The 18,884-nt window shown below is 40.0% G+C and overlaps 1 protein-coding gene across 13 annotated transcripts in view; it reads left to right on the top strand.

The window, feature by feature from the left end:
* dnc (phosphodiesterase dunce) overlaps positions 1–18,884 on the top strand; it is a 774,040-nt gene that overhangs the window by 740,623 nt on the left and 14,533 nt on the right. For 12 of the 13 annotated variants that reach the window (XM_072304339.1, XM_072304329.1, XM_072304355.1 and 9 more), the window contains 4 exons: positions 8,336–8,429; positions 13,918–14,135; positions 15,523–15,621; positions 16,872–17,036. In XM_072304339.1, the coding sequence (XP_072160440.1) occupies positions 8,336–8,429; positions 13,918–14,135; positions 15,523–15,621; positions 16,872–17,036 (576 nt within the window). Of the gene's footprint in view, positions 1–2,309; positions 6,148–8,335; positions 8,430–13,917; positions 14,136–15,522; positions 15,622–16,871; positions 17,037–18,884 lie in introns of those variants that run through there. The other variant, XM_019060129.2, reaches the window with a different exon arrangement.

The raw sequence follows: 18,884 nt of genomic DNA, 5'->3' as shown, positions 1-18,884 counted from the left end.
CGTCGGTCCTAGTTTATCATTCTACATCAAAGCACCGTATTGAAAGTAAACAAAAAGAAAAAAAAACCTCAACTCACAATTTCAGAAAGAGTGGGGTGGTAGAAAGTTCGGGGTGGGGTCAAAGTGTTGAGTTCATGCCGGAAAGCCAACATGTTGGCCACCGCACCATTGGAGCGTAAAAAGCCCTTTTATAGGGGTACTAGTGACAATGAGCTTTTGTTTCATGTTTCAGTATCCCCATTCTCCAAGCCCACGACCCATCAGCGATATGATTTTCTTCTCTTCAGAAGGTTTAGTTTCCCTTTTGATTTTTTTTTTTTTTTGGGGGGGGGAGATTTTTCCGCGGTAATTTCCCTCACCATTGCTCATATTTTTAATGAAGAGAGGAAGAAAAATATGGGGACAGGTAAACGAGTCGCTCAGGGCAACTGGAGTGGGATGATTTCTTGTGACCCAACATTCCAGTTGCATAGCTCGGTTTTTTCTTCGAGGTTGCATAAATGAACTTGCGCATTTTTTCCGCCATCTTGGAGATTTGCCTGAATGATATACTTTCATGATGGGTTTCATATAATCAATCTGTCCATGCTAATGGTTGTACTTTAGCATGAACCATGCATCGAATTATGTTGCCTTCTGTGCTTTAGTGTTCCGTCAAACAAGAGAGTAGCTAGTCGGTAGAACTTCCGAACCTTTTTCTCACCAACAGTGACAGTCTCCCCTATACTTACGTTGGTGACAAGGTTGTAAAGGAGCTCCTAAGTTCGAAAGTCCAAGACCACTCATTGATATCCGAATGGATCAAGAATATGAAATTGGTGCGCGACGTTTTGGGACAAATGGACCGGGAGATCATTTCCGGTGGAGCCAATCTTAAAGAATTACAAAGAAATTCACGTCATAACTCAATTTTTAGTCTTAGAGCAGCAGTTAAAATCCTTTTCAGGTTATGCGGTCTCATGTAATGTTTCAACCTCTAATCTTTTCTTCTCGAAATTAAACATTGTTGCATATAGCAAAGTGTTTATCAAAATAAATAAAATTGGCCTAGCCTTACCTAGCACACTAAATATATTGAAATAAGTGAATTAAATATCATAGGCGCCTTTCGGGCAAGACCCATCATCAGTGATATAACAACACAACCCTGGTAAAAATTGGCAGGAGAATCTGTGTTCCAAAATACCATAGACCTACAGCCGGCTGTAAGATTTCCAATAGCTTCTATAGCCGGCAACACAATTTCTTATAGCCTTTTTATAGCCGATGGCGATTAAGCAACAGCCTGGCGATAAAGTGTATGCTAAACATTACTAATGACGGATGCTAGGACTTGGTGAATTATTGGACTACCGCTCTCTTTTTGGGCCGCAGTATCTTGATTTAATTTGCGAGGAAAGCTCCGTACTTTTGAAGGATGCCTGCCATTCCTAATATGTTGGAGCGCCTTCAATTTCGTATGATACTGTGCAATACCTCTGGTGTGAAATAGTTGCTTCAAGCGCCGCGGTACGCTCCGGCGCGGCGGGCGGGTAGCCAGTGCTGAACGCGCATTGGCGCCTACAAACCTAACAGGGATACTTCACGCATTGCGCAATGCGTGAAGTATCCCTGTTAGGTTTGTAGGCGCCAGTGCGCCGCCGCTCCGCTTTGTGTTAGGCTCTAATATTTAATCTCGCGGAGTCAGCGTTTTTCAACTCATGACTTTGAAATGTTTGCACACTCTGTATGGATTATTCTCATTTTAATTGATGAAAAAAAATATGTAGTAAAGGAAAATATAATGTGCTTTTGGTAAATATTAAGGTAATTCCGTACAAACTTAAGGATTTACAAAGCACAAGAATTTCTCCACAATTTCTTATAGCCTTTTATAGCCGATGGCGAAAAAGCAACAGCCAGGCGATAGTGTGTAAAGCCCGGTGATAGGAACTATAGCCCGGCTGTATAATTTTTTATCGCTTCGTGTAGCTCGGCCGTATGATTTTTTCCACTTTCTACAGCCAGCTATATGATTTTCTATCGCCCTCTTCAGTCGGCTATAAGAACTCCTATGGTATTTTGAAACGCAGCTCCTATCGCCAATTTTTACCAGGGATAGTACAAAGCAAAAAGACATGGGTAAACATATTTTTCTCGAAGTGTCAAAATGTGACCATGCGCTGGATCATACAATTGCCTCTATATCATCAGTCAAGACGGCGATTTTAGTGATAGAATCAAGCTGGACTTTCGTCGTAAATCGGGCATCGCGGTCTTACGCCCATTTATTAGCACTCCGAAATGTCACCACAAGTCACATCCTCTAATTGTCGTTCAAGCGCAGTTCTTCGCTAGCACTCAGTCCAGTCCAGGCTACGAATCTCTCTCTAACGCTTATCTTCCTCTCTCGAGTGCTTAAGAAAAACACCTAAATCCCTCGCGATCCCTGTTTACGTACGTGCGCGCTGGAAATCCCCGGCCGGGCTCCACCGGTTGCTTCCGTCTCCTTCTTCTCAGCTTTTTGGTCATGATTTTGCACGAGTTTCAACCGAAATATCTCACCGCGATCTCTCGGACTCGTCTACTGTTCCATCTCGCGCTTCTATAGCTCGCTGAAAAAAGCTACGAAAGTCATTGATCTTCGGATCTATCTCGTCGAACGCTATCGATTTTTTGTCTATTTCCCCGGGCATTTTTTCGAACGAAACGAATCGATTTTTTTTTTTTACGTGGTAGACTATGTGAGCTGACGTGTTATTTTCATAATCATTGGTGCGCGAAAAAAAAAGCCAAAATTTAGTCCGAAAAAAATACCTTCATAGACAGAGAACTTAGCAGACGAAAGTTCGTTAATTATCTTCGATTAAGTTCGCGTTATTCAAAAAAATTCTGTGAAAATTGTTTCAGTGCTCACCAAAATAACCGAACTAACAAGAACTATTTTAAGGGTGTGAAATATCACGAAATTTGATGATCTATCGAGGAAAAGTACCACCAAAACAATTGCTAAAAACTGAGCATCGGCATAGCCAATAGAAGCTGAATCGAACCCGAGTCAAATTTCTAACTGGAGGCCCGAGTTTTGAAATTCATCACTTTCTCAACAATTTTGAGGAAGCTCTTTTCTCATCAGTGCGCGCTTCAAAATTTCCACGCGTATCACTGGAAACTGTGACCGAAAGTGCGTGGCATCGGGTGGAAAATCCTGCCGACAGAGCGCTCTACATTTCGATTCTCCAAAAGCTTGTAATTAAGGGTCGGATACCATAAAGCTCCTCGACCGAGGCAGGCTTTACTGCGGAGCCTGGAACTTTGAAAGTTCACTTGTTTAACCACCCACTTAGCTCGCGCGGGCTCATAAATATTTATGGTCTGCTTTTCATATTTCTGCGATCCGAGTACACTACCCGCATAACTGTAGCTCACAGCGGATCAATCCCGAACGGCTGCCACAGCGACCGATTCCGCGCCCGGCGTGGAGTTCAACGTCTTCGTTAAAGCTAAGATTTGACAACGCTGGATCCCAGTTATCCTGTTTTATAAGCTGTTGATTCGACGCCCCCTCAAATCGGCAATCGCCTCCTCCTAGTGACAATATCAAAGGAATAATTTTTTATTTATGTTCCTCCTCGTGTTCTGTTTTATTTTTAGTCTCCTCCTTTACTGTATCTTTAAGTTATTGGCGATTTGAAGTCCGTTTCTCTGTCGTCCATTTTCTGTGAGAGAGATATCACAACAGTCCCGTATAATTGTCGAATAATTGCTCGAAATTGGACTCCGAGTGAAAATTTGTGGTTTTAATTCTCCATTGCAATTGTACATGACCCACTTTAGTCTAAAGCGGCATTGAAAGAATCGTTGCATCTTCTGAGGCAAACCATTTCAAGCGTTACTTTGAAATTTGCTATCAATTTATTCGAATAGTATACATTTGTATTTAAGTAAAATTGTTGTGTTAAACACAACTTTTAATCATTGATCAGAACCTCTAATTTTTAAATCCTTAATTTTATTACTTATACTGATTGTATACGCACCACCGATCGACCAATCAATCACAATTGCCACTTCCTTGAACAGACTAATCCTAAGTTTCAATTTTTGTTCATAAAAAAGTTCAGAAGTCGGTCGGATTTATTGTAACCTTCGAATCATTCTGATATTCTCACATTTAAGTTGAATCTGAGGAGAAAAAAATTAGTGAATAGTAAACTTCCGTGGGATATTTCATTACCTTTCATCATTTGAAGTGATACAAATTTGTGAGGTATCCAAAAGTACCGTTTCCGAAACTTCAAACCTCGCAAATAGATTCAAGAAGGTCTTAGTTTATGTAGAGATCATCGTACTCTGTTTTCCGTTTTCTCGGAAGCATGAGTAATCGTTTAAAACTCACCTGATCGTCTGATATCCACAGTTCAGGCCCTTCGGCCACATTTCAGGAACCCGTTTTCAGGGGTCGAGGAGGAAACCAGGAAAACTGGATACCCGCAACGGACAAGCCTTGAGCTACAATTGGAGAGAGATCATCGCGCTCTTCAAACACAGAAACAAGTTCAGGTCGGCGCGCATTCAGATGACATTTACCAATTATCTCTTCGTGCTACTCTGGGAAATTGCCATGGTCGACTTCTGTTGCCATTGAACTCCTACCCACCCATCATCAACCCTCTCTTTCTATTTTTTTATTATTATTTTTCCCGAAATTTTATTTATTTATTTATAATCTTTTGGTTTTTTCCCGCGTGTCGGTTGGTCGAGTCTGCAGTCTCCTCCTTTCTTTTCATTGGTCAAATGCGACGAAGGAAACGGGACGGATAATTTTGATCGATTTTGGCCCGTCGGTATCCTTGGTCGATGTCTGATTGAAAGTGTTGCAGATTCTTGATTCTCGGTTACCCCAAAGTTGCAGAGTCGACTTAAGCAACGAAACTCAACGAGGGTTGATGAAAGCTCTGATCTTTGTGATTTCAAAACTGAAAGAGAGCTGAATCTTTGGCTGCTTCGAGAAATTTATCGCCGTTATAAAATTACTACAATTTCTTTGGTAACCTTAGCTTTTGAAGCCCCTCACAGATTACTGAGCGCCTGAAAAGCAATTACGTATTTCTGAGTATGAGACAGAGGTGGGTTCTTTAAATAATAAAGGGTAACTTAGCATCGAGTAAATCGAATAGCCAGCTATATCGACCAAGTTGTATGTCAAAGAATACAGTGCAGACCTGAACTGAAACGTATCTTATTAGAAACACTCGAATTTCACTTGATCCCTCCAATTGCAGCTCAAGACAAAATTTTAAGTTTAAAATTTCCAGCTTAATTTAGTGTGTAGTATCACATATATATGTATATGATAAATTAGGGTACAATATGGTAAATATTTAGCTCATTATTAAGTTTTAACAAATAGCAGCTTCAACACTTGAATAGCGAAAGTGATCATTGTATCTTGCATATCACCTCGCCTAGAAACCTATTATTCACCTCGCACCTCGCAGCTATTATTGCACCTCGCCTAGAATTGCTTGACGGTGGTCATAACGTATCATAAAAATCATTTAAATTATTAGACGCTGCGTCTTTCAATGTATATGTATTTTACACGTACATAATATCTTACGCTAAAAATAATTTGAGTAAGCCCGAGTGTAGATCAAAAGAAGTAGAGAAATATATAATCTAATATTTTAAGCGTAAAATCTTTGACTTTAATCCATTTAAAGCTTTGAGCTAAGATTTTTCTTGAGATTCTTTCTCTGTAAGGTTTTCTGCATTATTTACTGAATAAGATTTTATATATTAGCATTATTTTCGTAAATTGTATAACTTCATATACTTACTTAGTTTGTAAGCCTTTCACAAATCAAACACTCTCAACGCGTTCTTTGCCCACGTGAAACAACGACCGATATTGCAACCGTTTTTCCGGGTCCACGTTTCGTTTTTTCCGGATCTGCGTTCCGTTTTTCCGGTTCCACGCTCTGTTTCCGGTTTCGCGTGCCGTTTCCGGTTCGCGTGCCGTTTCCGGTTTCGCGTGCCGTTTCCGGTTCCGCGCGGTGACCCATGACTATGTTCAGCGGAATGAGCAACGATTCCTGGGGCATCCTTGCCTTTGCCTGCGTCCTTGTTGATATTTTCATCCTGCTCTCTTTTTTCGTCTACCAGGTTGGTTGCTCAAGACAACTCTTTCACTTTGATAGGTTTAAAATATGGTAAGGATGTATTGATGCCATCACAGAAATACGATTAAGGCAAGATTGGGTGTATCTATGCTATGAAAAACCATTGTGCACGAATGGTAAAATGAAGAGGAGCCATGAAGATCGAAAATCCTATTTGCAATGTACTTTTAATTTAATTGATACCTACAAGTACGGTTGAATCAACCAGAGTGCTGATTAAATTTGTCAGAAACGAGGGACGGAGGACAAGGCACATAAGTGCAGTTTTTGCTACTTCAAGAAATCCGTGTTTGAAGTCTCAAAATTACACGGAGCCTTATGGTGGAAAGGAAGTTAAGACTTACTTTTTGATGCTTTTAAGTTGGATTTTAGTCGTGAGTTTTTCATAGAATATGATTTCAAACAAGTTTTAGTTGAGTTCATGAATATCTCAATTTTTTCAAAAAAACTGCACTTATACGCCTTGTCCTCCAAGCCCCTCAAATATGGTTACATAACAAAACATGGTCAAATGGAGAATGCCTTTGGCCGAAGATTCGTATGACTCTAGTAAGGTTTGAAAATTGCATATCATGTTTTAATTTTTTGAAGGAAGGCATAAAAAAAATCGAAGAATTTGTTTGAAACACTTCATGAATTTCTTTAGAATATTTACTATAGAAAATTTGAAAAAAACATGCTGATCGAGTGAACTTGAGATATAACTAATATAAATTGAGTTTGAGAAGGGCGATGAAATTCGGGACAATAGTATGAAATTTGGCAAGTATTTTGCACATCCGCGGATTGGTGCCCAGGCGTGACGGGCTGGGGCATCCCTGAGGAGTGGCGTGGCGTGCTTTGCAATATATCGATTTGTCTGCCGTTTAATCTCATGGAAAAGGATCGATAAACAGTGTGTGCGCAACGAAGCCCAATAATCGATTCTTTACCATGTCTTTAGATGGGAGAATATCGATAATCGATTATTCACGTCTCGCCACTATTCCTGTCCGGGAGCGCTCAACTTTTCAGTGATTCACACTTGAGTCATAATTGGGGCTCGTTCGACGTCACGTCACCGCTCATTGGTCAAGTAAACAAAGGCGCATGGATCTTCTGCTTTCGATATTTTTATACATGAGGCTATGGTAAGGAGTCGATTATTATGGTGTCCGTCGCAAACACCCTCATAAGCGATCCTTTTCCATTGGTTTAAATGGCGCAGATCCATTGATTCGTCGAAAAGACGTCGCTATTCAATGCAGATTAGGATGAGCATTGACTTTCAGCTGGCTTCCATGCTGGGCGCGTCCGAAAAGAACATATGTTCCGCCGTTTTACAGAACGAAGAACGTTACTCAATTTCAGTGGCGTGGCATACTTTGCGATAGATCGCTTGATCTGCTATTTAAACCCATGGAAAAGGATCGATGAAAAGGGTATTCGCAACGAACACCCTCATAATCGATTCTTTAACGTAGCTTCAAATGGGAATGTATCGCTAATCGATCGTTCACGCCACACCACTGCTCAATTTCAACGTCCAGAAATATTCAGTCGCAAATTATATTTCCTCTGGGAAACTGCTGAGCATTCCTGGTCGAAGATTTAACTGAGTTTTTCTCTAAACGCTATACGAAGAAATCAGCAAAATTTTGGTTGGAAATTTATGTCATGATTTTTTAGGAAAATTGAAGCGTTCGAGTCGATTTTGTAACCTTTACGTAGCCAATTTGGCACGTTTTACATCCTAAGTTTTTTGCATTTTTGCAGGGATGAACTAGCTCTTGATAACTAAATCTTTATTTTCGTTGAGGAAAGATATTTTTAGAATTTCTCCACAAATAATGCTGAACACGTTCTATATGCGGAAGCTTATAGCTTTGTTCAGTACTTCCATGATATCATGTCCAGGAGTATTTGTTGAGAATTTTCAAGTAACACCGCCCATGATAAACGATTTTCCTCTTTATGATCCTTCACACTCGTTTCAGTTTTTACATTTACCTAATGTTACAAAGAAACGCCACCCGGTAACCCTTAAACCACTTTCCCTCGTAAGTCTCAACCCCTGTACCTCCACGAAGCTTCAAAGCTTTGATGTCCATGCTCCGCTGAAATAAGATTTTCCTCGCATCCCATGAAGTGCGTTACCTTGTCACTACATTTCTTGCGTTTCTCTGTTTCAGTTCAAAAGAATGCTCAATAAGGAACTTAGCCACTTCTCGGAATCTAGCAAGTCTGGAAATCAAATATCGAAATATATTTGTAACACCTTCTTAGGTAAGTAAACGAAAATTGTTTTGTTCTTATACCAAAGAGGTGTAAAAATAGCCGAAGAAGCAATGCCAGGATGCCTACATTGTGTTATAAATAAACTAATGCTTTACCGTAAAATATCCATGCCGATAAATCACCAATTGAAAAAAAAAAAAAAGTCCAGCAACTTGAGAAGGAATAAAAGTAGTGTTTTCTCTTTTGTTTCTTTTTTTTTCACATTCAGCCATAAAATGTTAATGGAATTAAAAGAATTCAAACAGAACCACATCTACGCTCCATTTTATTTAACCTAGGTGAAGGTGCACTCCACTAAGTTCACAGAAAAAACTGTCTATTACTCTAAATCTAGGTAATAGCTCTAAATTTTGACTTACTACCGTAAAAACAAAGGCGGCAAGCGCAGTAAACCCTTTTTCCCCGCGCTGATAAAAGAAAAAAGTTGATAGCTATAAGTCTTTCGGCAACACTGTCGGTCCATACAGATTATTCTTTCGTTTACCCTTTCTTGCTTTGAACTAAGTTTTAAACTGACTTTAATATCCACGTCAAACTTTGTTTCAAGCTGTGAGGGTAAGGGTAACCCACTCGAGGTATCATTTCAGGGAATTATTCAACGCCGTGGAACATTTCGTCGCTCCTCAGACGTAAGAGCGTATCTCGATGTTCGCATGAGCCCCAGAAAACATGAATTTATATGTAAGATAGGGCTCACATGGAAATTGAGATACGCCTTTACGTCAGAGGAGCAACGATTTTTCCTCCACAACCCCCGAAAAGTTACCTCGCCTAGAGGGAAAGAAAGATTTTCGAGAGCTCCAAATCTGACACGATCTTTGGAGGGCACTCGACGATTATGAAGGCTAAAGTTAAAGTCGGACCGTCAATATCTTTGAGACCGTTACACTAATGCTTCAACTTCCAAGTTAATTTTTCTCGCATTGTATGAGAGGAAAAAGTATAACTGATAGACGTTTTCGTTTGACTTGATATTAAAAAAATCATGGTCTAATTCCGCAATGATTCGCTTGGAGATTCTAACTCTCAATATTAGCAACGGCACAGCTTTACCAAACCACATTATGGGAGCTTTTGGAAGTTTCCGACGTTTGCGACGTATCCTGCGTGTAATTTCGATGAGAAAACAAACCATTAAAAAGTTCAATTTGTAGGATCGCATTCATTTTCATTCTATAAGCAGCTTCTTTAGGAGGGTCCATATGGTCTACATTGTAATTTAAGAATCCCTCAACTTAGCACCATGAACGGGATAATATCAACGAAGTTTGTGTAAAATGTAAGAGTAAAACTTTGGAAATAGCCCTTGCCATGAGATGACCATGGTAGGCCACTGCAAAAATTAAAAGTTCAGAGAAAATTTGGCAGGTTTTGAAAATTTCAAGTTAGGTGCGTGCATATCTTAAAATTTGTCTTAATCCCAGAAATTTTTTTTCGTACTTGTTATTTTTTGCAAAGGCAAATTATTTTCATCCCAACAAATTTATTTTCGATGTTATTATAAGGAATTCACTTAATATTCGTAAAAATTTTCGTTTTTTAATGTTATGTTAAGCATCTTTAAGCCATCCTTAATCCCAGTGTAAAACAAGTGAGGCCTCCTTTCGTATAAGTGCTGACTCAGCGGCCCGATTATTGAAATTGATAGACAAAGCGATGGACAAAGAAGACATAGGGAGTATGGAGCTATCCTATTGGTTGAAATGGTTGGTTCTTATAGACTAAGGGAGAAAATTATGGACTAAATATCGGGTCCCTCGTGGGTTGCTGTTATTTAGTCTATTACCTGCCTCCTTTGTCCATTGTAACCAGTCACTTCCACCAATAGGATCCCTCCAAATCCCTTTTGTCTTCTTTGTCTATAGCTTTGTCTATCAATTTCAATAATCGGCCCGCAGGGACGATTAATTTTATGAATACGGTCGTTGCCGTGTTTAGTTTTCCCATTGGCTGAGTCTCCAGTTCCTTCTTTCAGGCGGCTCTACCGAGAATTTCTGACCTGAAATCAATTTCCCCGGTATTTCAATGCCTCCCACGCCCATCCATGCAAACTAATGTGGCGCGATTTCCAATACCGACAAAAGTGCTCCACTCTCCAAGGGCTGGGCTTGAGAGCCTAATGGAGCAGAATAACTCGCAGCAGAATAAATTCCGAACTATATGCTAACAGAGAGAGGAATGCAAATCGTCGAATTTCGTTGTTTCTTTGTGAGATATCAGCCTATTTTTTCTTCGTTTGTCAACGATATACACAAAGAAAAAATGACTGTTCGTGCCAAATTATTTTCTATTCCACAACGTATCCCTTCCATCGCACGCACACGAGCGGCAGGTTACAACCCTGGATTTACTCGACCGCCACTGGCCGAAAGTGTTCAAAACCTACCGAATCCCGATAATTTTTGAATCAATATTATAATATGGAAAAATGATACGCATGAATGCTTTTCTGTTCTCTTTGCCTTAATTTTTACCAGAGAACTTTACCTTGCCACATATTGGTAAGGGCGCAGCGCGCTACACGCTGCTGTGTGCACTGCTTCGCGGACTAGAAGGACCGGCACCGGAGCGCCTTCCATTTTCCCATAGGCAACACGCGCGTCCTCAGAGCACGAATAGTTGTATCAATGGGTTAGTATCAACATCACTGAGTGCGTTGCTTACGTTGACCGAGATTTTTACGAAAACAGCCCCGCTCCGTTTTACTCTACCTACGCGTCATTGAAAAAATTAAAGGTGAAGAATGTGTCCGTTGGAGCATGATAATATTTTGAACTTTTTCGATCAAAAAATAAGTTTAATCGATCTTTTTTTATATTTTGTGGCACAATATCCTCAGATGATGTTACTCGGGGATTAATACTGTTATTGACACTATGATCTAGCGATCAGTCGTGACACAGCGTTGCATGTCGTGAGTTATTCGATTCATATAGAACTAAATATATTTTTTCCGTACACCATCAAAACTAAAAATTGGAAATTTTAATGTTCTTCATATAGTTAGCAATCTAGTAAGAAGTCACTTGATATTTGTGGGGTCAAAATTGGGTCCTTTCTTCACCAAACTATTCACTTAAGATATATTTAGGTTTTCTGTCCGTTTCCACCGGTTAAGAAAATTCTATACCTTCAAATATTTCGAAAATAACACCACGTCAGCGCAGTTTTACGGCACGAGTACGTCCATTGTCTCAATTGCTTGGAGTCGACTGTTCAATTGAATCATTCCTCGGTGCAATTTGCACGGGTGAATAAAGTGTCCGACTAACGCGAAGGAAATTTGGGTAGGAAAACGATTTATTATCAAAGGCTGCAGATGTCAGTGACAAATTCAATCATCCCGAACCTAGTCACTGATGGGATCGTTGCAGGTTTCACGGTGCTCATTGAGCGTCATACTGAGAAAAAGTTTAGGTATGAGTCTCTCGATCTCTTTCCTTCTCCCTCCGTCTCCCAAGACTCCCTTTTCTCCTTCTCCCTCTTTTCCCCCTCTTTTTTTCCGTCAATCTCCTTCCCCCTCCCATCTTCACCCTTCTCCTCCTATTTTCTCTTTATCTCTCCTTTTCTCTTTTTTTATCCGTGTTTCCCCTCTTCTCACTTTTTCCCAAGTTTTCTTCCCTTTCTTTCTTTTTCTCCTATTTCCTCCCATCCCTCCTGTAGGTACGCCCCTTTTTTCTACTATGTTTCTCTCCTCTCGCACCCCTTCCTCAATCTACTTCCCCTCTGCACATCTCTTGGTTACGGTGATTAAAGCTGTGTTTAATGAAATGATGTTGGTGATCAAACTTTCAACTCTCAAGTTGCTCGGCGCACTCCTTAAAATTATCACTGCTCCGGAAACTTCCGAGACGAGAAAAGTGTTTGAAACTCGCGGGGAAAGATAGTTACGCACCAACGCCCTAGCGTCGAACTAGGCTTACGCTTTTACAAAATGATTCGGTGATGTTGTAAGTTCAGTTTTATAGCGGCGACGTTTGAAAGTTTGTGTAAAATGCCTTTACCGATCACTGGAAAGAAAAAATGAATTATATTTAGGGGCAAGAAAATTTCCTATGAATTAAGGATGCAATTGCGTAGATCAAGCAGGTTTCCACTCTATACAAGCAATTTTATTCTTAATGCAGGAAGAATATATTCTTGTCAGCAAATTCAAGAATATTTCTGCGTAAATTAAGTCACTTTCTTTTTAGTGATCCAGCCATATCTAGGAAGCAATACTTGACTATTTTTCATAATAAATCTAGGAGTGTGTCAAAAAGTTTATATTACACAATATTTACTCCTTAATAATGAATAATTCTTTCGTGTGATAACAGTCTTATCATCAGAATCAGAAAGTTTGATCTACTTACTTCCGAGGAAAATTGAACGCACTTACGCAAAAAATAACCATGTGCAGAGTAATGAAATTACAATGAGCTATGTATCACACAAATTCTATGCAAATTGTTCTTATTCATTCATTTGCTTATAGTATTCTGTTTAGCACAATACGTTCAATTAGTGTAGTCTGTAATTCAGAGGCTCTTGAATAGAAACTCTCTGCTGCAAGGAGGATGTTTTGAGGTCTATTTCAAAAACTGAAGACCACCATGCCCCCTTTGTGTGAATGTACTACTTCCCCTAAATTGGTAATCAAAAAAGCCACAGCACAGCGTCCTAGTCCAGATTGACAATTAAACTAATAAAGAGAGTTAGTTTTAGCAAAACATTTTAAGACGATTTGCCTCATTTTTGTGAAGCGGTCGGTGAATGATAACACAAATAAACATCCATCATCCCTACCTTCGGTAAAAATTACATACAGTACATTCAAAATATGGTGCTGTTAAGACAAATCATTCCCAGAAATGCAGGCTGGATTTCCGTGTCAAATTTTAAATTAAAATGAGATTCCCCTCGATTTAAAGCTCTTCCCAAGAAGGAATATGTAAACCGATGATGAAGATTAATGAAATTTCTTCTATGCTTGGATACTTAAATCAGGAGTAACTAGTTCTTCACGACCAAACCTTGACCATTCATTTGTTGAACATTATTATCACTTGACTGCATTTAGCTTCTCTGAATTTGGAGCCTGCGTTAGTGTAAACAAATAGTAAACACTTCAACAAGTTGAATTGCGTCAGTTGCCTTGTCATATCTTTAAATAGAAAAAAATAGTTGATCAACGTCTGTGTCAAGATGATAGTTGATGTCAGATTAAGAGACGCGCTGATCTTTGACATCCAAATGCTCATTTTAGCGAAACAAAAATCCTCTCTGTATTGCAACTTTCAAACTAATTTGCGAATTGGGATTTTTGGCTTGCCCCGGAAAAAATATATTTTGTATGAGGCGCAAAGACAAAATGATGTCGAATACGCTTAGTGAAACTAGAAAATTACTATGACTCTATGTATTCTATGGGTTAAATGCATGAAATTGGCGTGTTATTGTCGGGTTATAATGTGATGATATTGTGATGTTGCAGACAAGCAGCAGGAGTTGGATCTACCATCGTTTCGGGTGGAGGATTCGGTGACGACCGAGGTGGAGCGAACGTCGAAGAAAGATGACAAGCCCCAGCGCGCTGTGCCCATGTCCTGCATCTCCGGCGTGAAGCGACCCCTCACGCACACCAACAGCTTCACCGGCGAGAAACTCCCTAAATATGGCGTCGAGACCAAGCACGAGGAAGAACTCGGCAAAGTAAGTGCTTTACCGGTCTCCTTCTTGCGCAAACCTTACGCAACGTTGCGTTTTTAGTGGGCTCATTATTGGTAAAATTGATAGACAAAGCCACAGACGAAGAATACATAAGTAGTATGGAGCATTCCTATCGGTTGAAATTGGTGGACCTTACATAATAAGGGAGAAAATGATGGACTAAGTAAAGGGTCCCTCAAGAGGCTGCCGTTAGTTAGTCTATTATCTACCTCCTTTGTCCGTTGCAACTACCAGCTGCCACCAATAGGATCTCTCCATATCCTTGTTGTCTTCTTTGTCTATAGCTTTGTCTACCATGTACCTTACCATGTCTAAAAAAAGTTGAAATTTGTGTATGAAATTACTAGTTAAAATACAATTAATAATATAAAAAATGGGTGTACAAGGCTAAAAACAGAATAAACATAACCAGGACGTTTGGGGTGCCTGACTTTATCCAATCAACTTGCGTTTTCTAAAACTGTCACTTTGCTCTCATAAAACCGCACCTTCTCTTCAAGATGAACCATTTTAAATTGAAATTACGCCTTTCGCAAGCGAAACGACGAAATCAGCTCAAATTAACCACATTTTCCACCTTGCACACTTGCCAACGAAGTATCAAAGGCAGCACTGAATATCTTTCCAACGCAAAGTTGGTGGAAGTGTAGGTTTGCGCGAATCAGCTTGTAGTCAGCAAAATAATTAAGTTTTCAACGCGAATGCTCTGTGAAACATGCGCGTGAAGTTTCCGCCAGGAAAAGTTCAACTGCATCAGCGTTTCCACCAGTTGTGGAAAAAGCTCTTCTCATATTCTGCTACACTATCTTGAAAATGATACTTTCTCGGGAACATCAAAAATTTATTTTATAAAATTCTCATTTGTTAAGATGTACTCAAACATTTTGTCGTCATAGTGTCATTTATCAATTTTTGCCTTTCGAAGACCTGTTTGAATTCAACCGTAACGATGCAAGTCTTCAACTACGAGTTCGCGGTATTTGGAAAGCTCCGCTCCTGTTTTATTTTTTTAAAGGAGAACAAATTGACATTACTCTACCAAGTTTTCGCTGAATTTCCCGCTCACAGAGAGGAGAAAACACAGCAATTTTAAAGAATTGCAGTTAAATAGTTCTTCATTTCAAAAATAAAATATGACAGAAAGTCTGCAAAGTCGCATACCGAGAAAGTTGCGGACCTACCCGTGCTAAACCTTGGCAAAATTAGTTCAAATATATATTTTCGATTTTCGGATGCCACTTTGCAACCTAGGGTGGAAATTTAGACGAAAATATGACAAAGCACCGCCTTGAAAGGGTTTTCGCGAATTTTTCTCTCGTGTCGTCCTTTTGTCTCGGCCCATATTGATTGGTTGCGTGTGTTTCCACAGACGCTGGCTGAAATAGAAAAGTGGGGTATCGACATCTTCAGGATCGCAGAGCTCTCAAACAACAGGCCTTTGACCTGCGTAGCATACTCTGTCTTTCAGGTAAGTCAGTATCACTTTGAAGTTTAACAGACTGTGCCATCGGCAGAGTCAAGAGGGGGCACAATCTGCAAGTAGCAAGAAGCTTTTAAAGTTATCTTCAACGTTAGTATGAGAGTGCTAAAATCTGATTCCACAGTTGACAGTTTGTTTAATATTATGACGCATAGACATTAAACAATTCTGACTTTATAGTTACAACAGAATGACTCAATCTATAGAATGTATGAAACCTAAATGAACTAAAACTAAAGGCAAGATATTCAGTTTTTTATCACTTACCTTCTTACGGTGTGTGTACAATGCGAAGAACCAGTTGAATCACCTTTGGTCAGGAGTTAACTTTCAGTTAAAACTTTAAATGTATCTCTGAGTACCTCTTAGCTTGTTACCAGTACAGTTACGTTTTTCTGGTTTCTTGAGTTTAAATAAATCCAAAAATGTGATTGATGTTTTGGTAATAAGTGCATAAGTCTGAAAATTCCCAAAAAGATAGCCAATGATCATGAAATTCTCTCCTGATGTCTTTTACTTACAAAATACCGGAAAGTGAGACATTGTCAGTACGGCTGCAAGCAAAGTTGTGCACCAATTTTGGCGTCAACAATTTCAAACGAAATTAGATTGTTGACGGTTTCTGTTTGCAGTTCAAAAAATAAGTTTTGAGGAGAATGTGTCAAAGTCGTAATTTAACATACTCTAGTCTCAAATTTTTGGATAAAAATGCAACTTTACACGCTATCTCTTGGTATAAAAATGAATCAAACCGGCCAAAATCAAAACTTGAGATATTCCGAAAGATTTTCTGTCGAAAACTTGGGTTAAATTCTGTTGATCCAATTGAACAGAATCGCTCTTTAGAAAAACTCGCCTCTGGTATTAAGGTCTTACACCGCGTTGATAGTCACATATTTCTACCCCTCCTCCAATACTCTTGTAGCTGATGCATCACGAGAGACGCTCTGCCCACTTTTTAACAAATGTGGGATATTTGAAGGGCCATCAATCATGCGCATGATAGCTCCAACAACCGTGAGTAACGACACATACATGAAAGAGTGAATTGGATCTAATGAGAATGTGGGTCGGAGAAAAAGATGCTGGGGGGGGATGGAGATAGGATTAAAGGCACAGGTGAAAGGAAGGAATAAGATGACTGTGAAAGGATAAATTTGAAGAGAAACACTATACGTAAAGTCTGGACTCATGAAAGAATGTTATGCATCAAAACGGATCTGTTTGATTTTGCGTAGGGACGAGATCTTCTGAAAACGTTCATGATTCCTGCCAAAACCTTCATCAATTTCATGATGACTTTGGAGGACCATTACGTGAAGGATAATCCGTTCCACAACAGTACGCACGCGGCAGACGTTACTCAGTCTACTAATGTTCTCCTCAACTCGCCAGCTCTCGAGGTAAGGATCGTTCGTCCCATATTTTCATCCTCATTTTTTTAAATTTAATTTTCAACGATTCAAAATTTTGTCGGCTTTGGTTAATGCCATTATTTCCCTCTCCACCGACAGAAAATGTATGGCGCATAAGATGCCAGCAATGCCCAGCAATCCATGGACGGCCATAGAGTCCCTTTATACCCAGAGTTAAGACAACTCGATTATCAGCTGACTGGCAGCCGGCCTTGGCTGGCCATGGAGGCCGAAACGAGTGCACCCAAACGAACGATATTGAGGGATAAGGATCAGGAATCCTGCTATGTCTGTCATCCAAAAACAACAACATCAACAAAATTGATCGATTGAAAAGAAAATGAAATTGGTTTGTGAATAATTTCTCAATATATTTTCATTTTGGACCGATGGAAATAACAATTACCTCTTGATAAACCACAATTAGGTAATATTTTCATTATTCTTGTTACCGCCATCTTGGTGCACTCGTTTCGGCCTCCATGAGCGAGAACCAATCAGAATTGGATTTTTTTTAGGCCACTTTCAGCCCAACCAAAAGTGAGTTGTCTTAACTCTGGGTATAAACGTCCGGCGACAGTTCACCGCGGACATTTCACCGCGCGACAATTCACCGCGGACAGTCCACCGCGCGACCTCACACCGCTCCGACCTTACACCGCCACGTTATTTCACCGCCACAATGCCAGGCAGTGCAGAAAGGAGAATGGGAAAGGGAGTAAACAAAGGTGGATGACCCTTGTCTACCTGAGCGGTCTTAGGGAAAACCCAAGAGATGCGAAAGGGTTGCAAAATGACCTCTTGTGATACTAAACTCATCGCAGTCCGATGGCAAACTCGCGTGAAGGCAACAGGAGCACCTCCTAATCCTAAATCAAGAGAAGACTGATCCGGAGTTTGCTTTACAAATCCGCTATCTAGCTGCTTTGGCTTTCATGCCACCCGAAGCAGTCATCGAGGGATTCGAAATAGTGCTCGATAGTGAGTTTTACAAGGCTCATGAAGAAGAGTTAACCAAGTTCATCGATTATTTTGAAGACACCTGGATCGGCAGGCTCGACCGACGCGGTCGTAGAAGGGCACCCCTCTACAAACGAGAAATGTGGAATTGCTTCAATGCCGTCATCGAAGATCTTGCGAAAACCAACAACTCTGTAGAAGGGTCCCACAACGTATTTAATTCAGTTTTAGGTGCCAAACATCCAACTGTGTGGAAGGTCATAAACGCTTTCAAGAAAGAAGAAAAAGTGATCAGATTAAGGTTCGAGGACATCCTTGCCGGCAGACAACCGTATCAGCAGAAGGAAAAGTATCGAAAATTGACAGATCGATTGAAAGAAGTCTGCGAAGATTTTGCGAACAGGGGTACCCTCGAATTTTTGAGGGGAGTGGCTCACAACCTGCAGTTTTACTCCTAAAAATATCTATCAGATGTAGAATCAGCAAGCAGCGTTACGTACTGTAAAAGACAATTAAAAGTGGTGTTTCACAAATGTTTTAATCAAAGCATTTCGTCTCGGAAATATGAAGTGTTATTTTTCTTATCAATTTCGTAGTTTAAAAGTCTATTCGAAGCGGTGCTTCACACATATTTTAAACACGCCCAATATACAACTTTTTCATGTATTGGCCAGTCCTAAGCCTGGTTAAGTGTGAAGGAAATATTTGTGAAAATATTATATGCGGAATCCCCTTAAAAGTCGTGGAGCGGTGAAAAGTCGTGGCGGAGAAAAGTCGCGGCGGTGAAATGTCCGCGGTGAATTGTCGCGCGGTGAAATGCCCGCGGTGAACTGTCGTACATTCGGGTATAAAGGGACTCTAGACGGCCAAACATGT

The sequence above is a fragment of the Bemisia tabaci genome, chromosome 1 (genome assembly GCF_918797505.1).
Source record: "Bemisia tabaci chromosome 1, PGI_BMITA_v3".
NCBI lineage: Eukaryota > Metazoa > Arthropoda > Insecta > Hemiptera > Aleyrodidae > Bemisia > Bemisia tabaci.
This window is presented reverse-complemented; position numbering and strand designations above follow the sequence as displayed.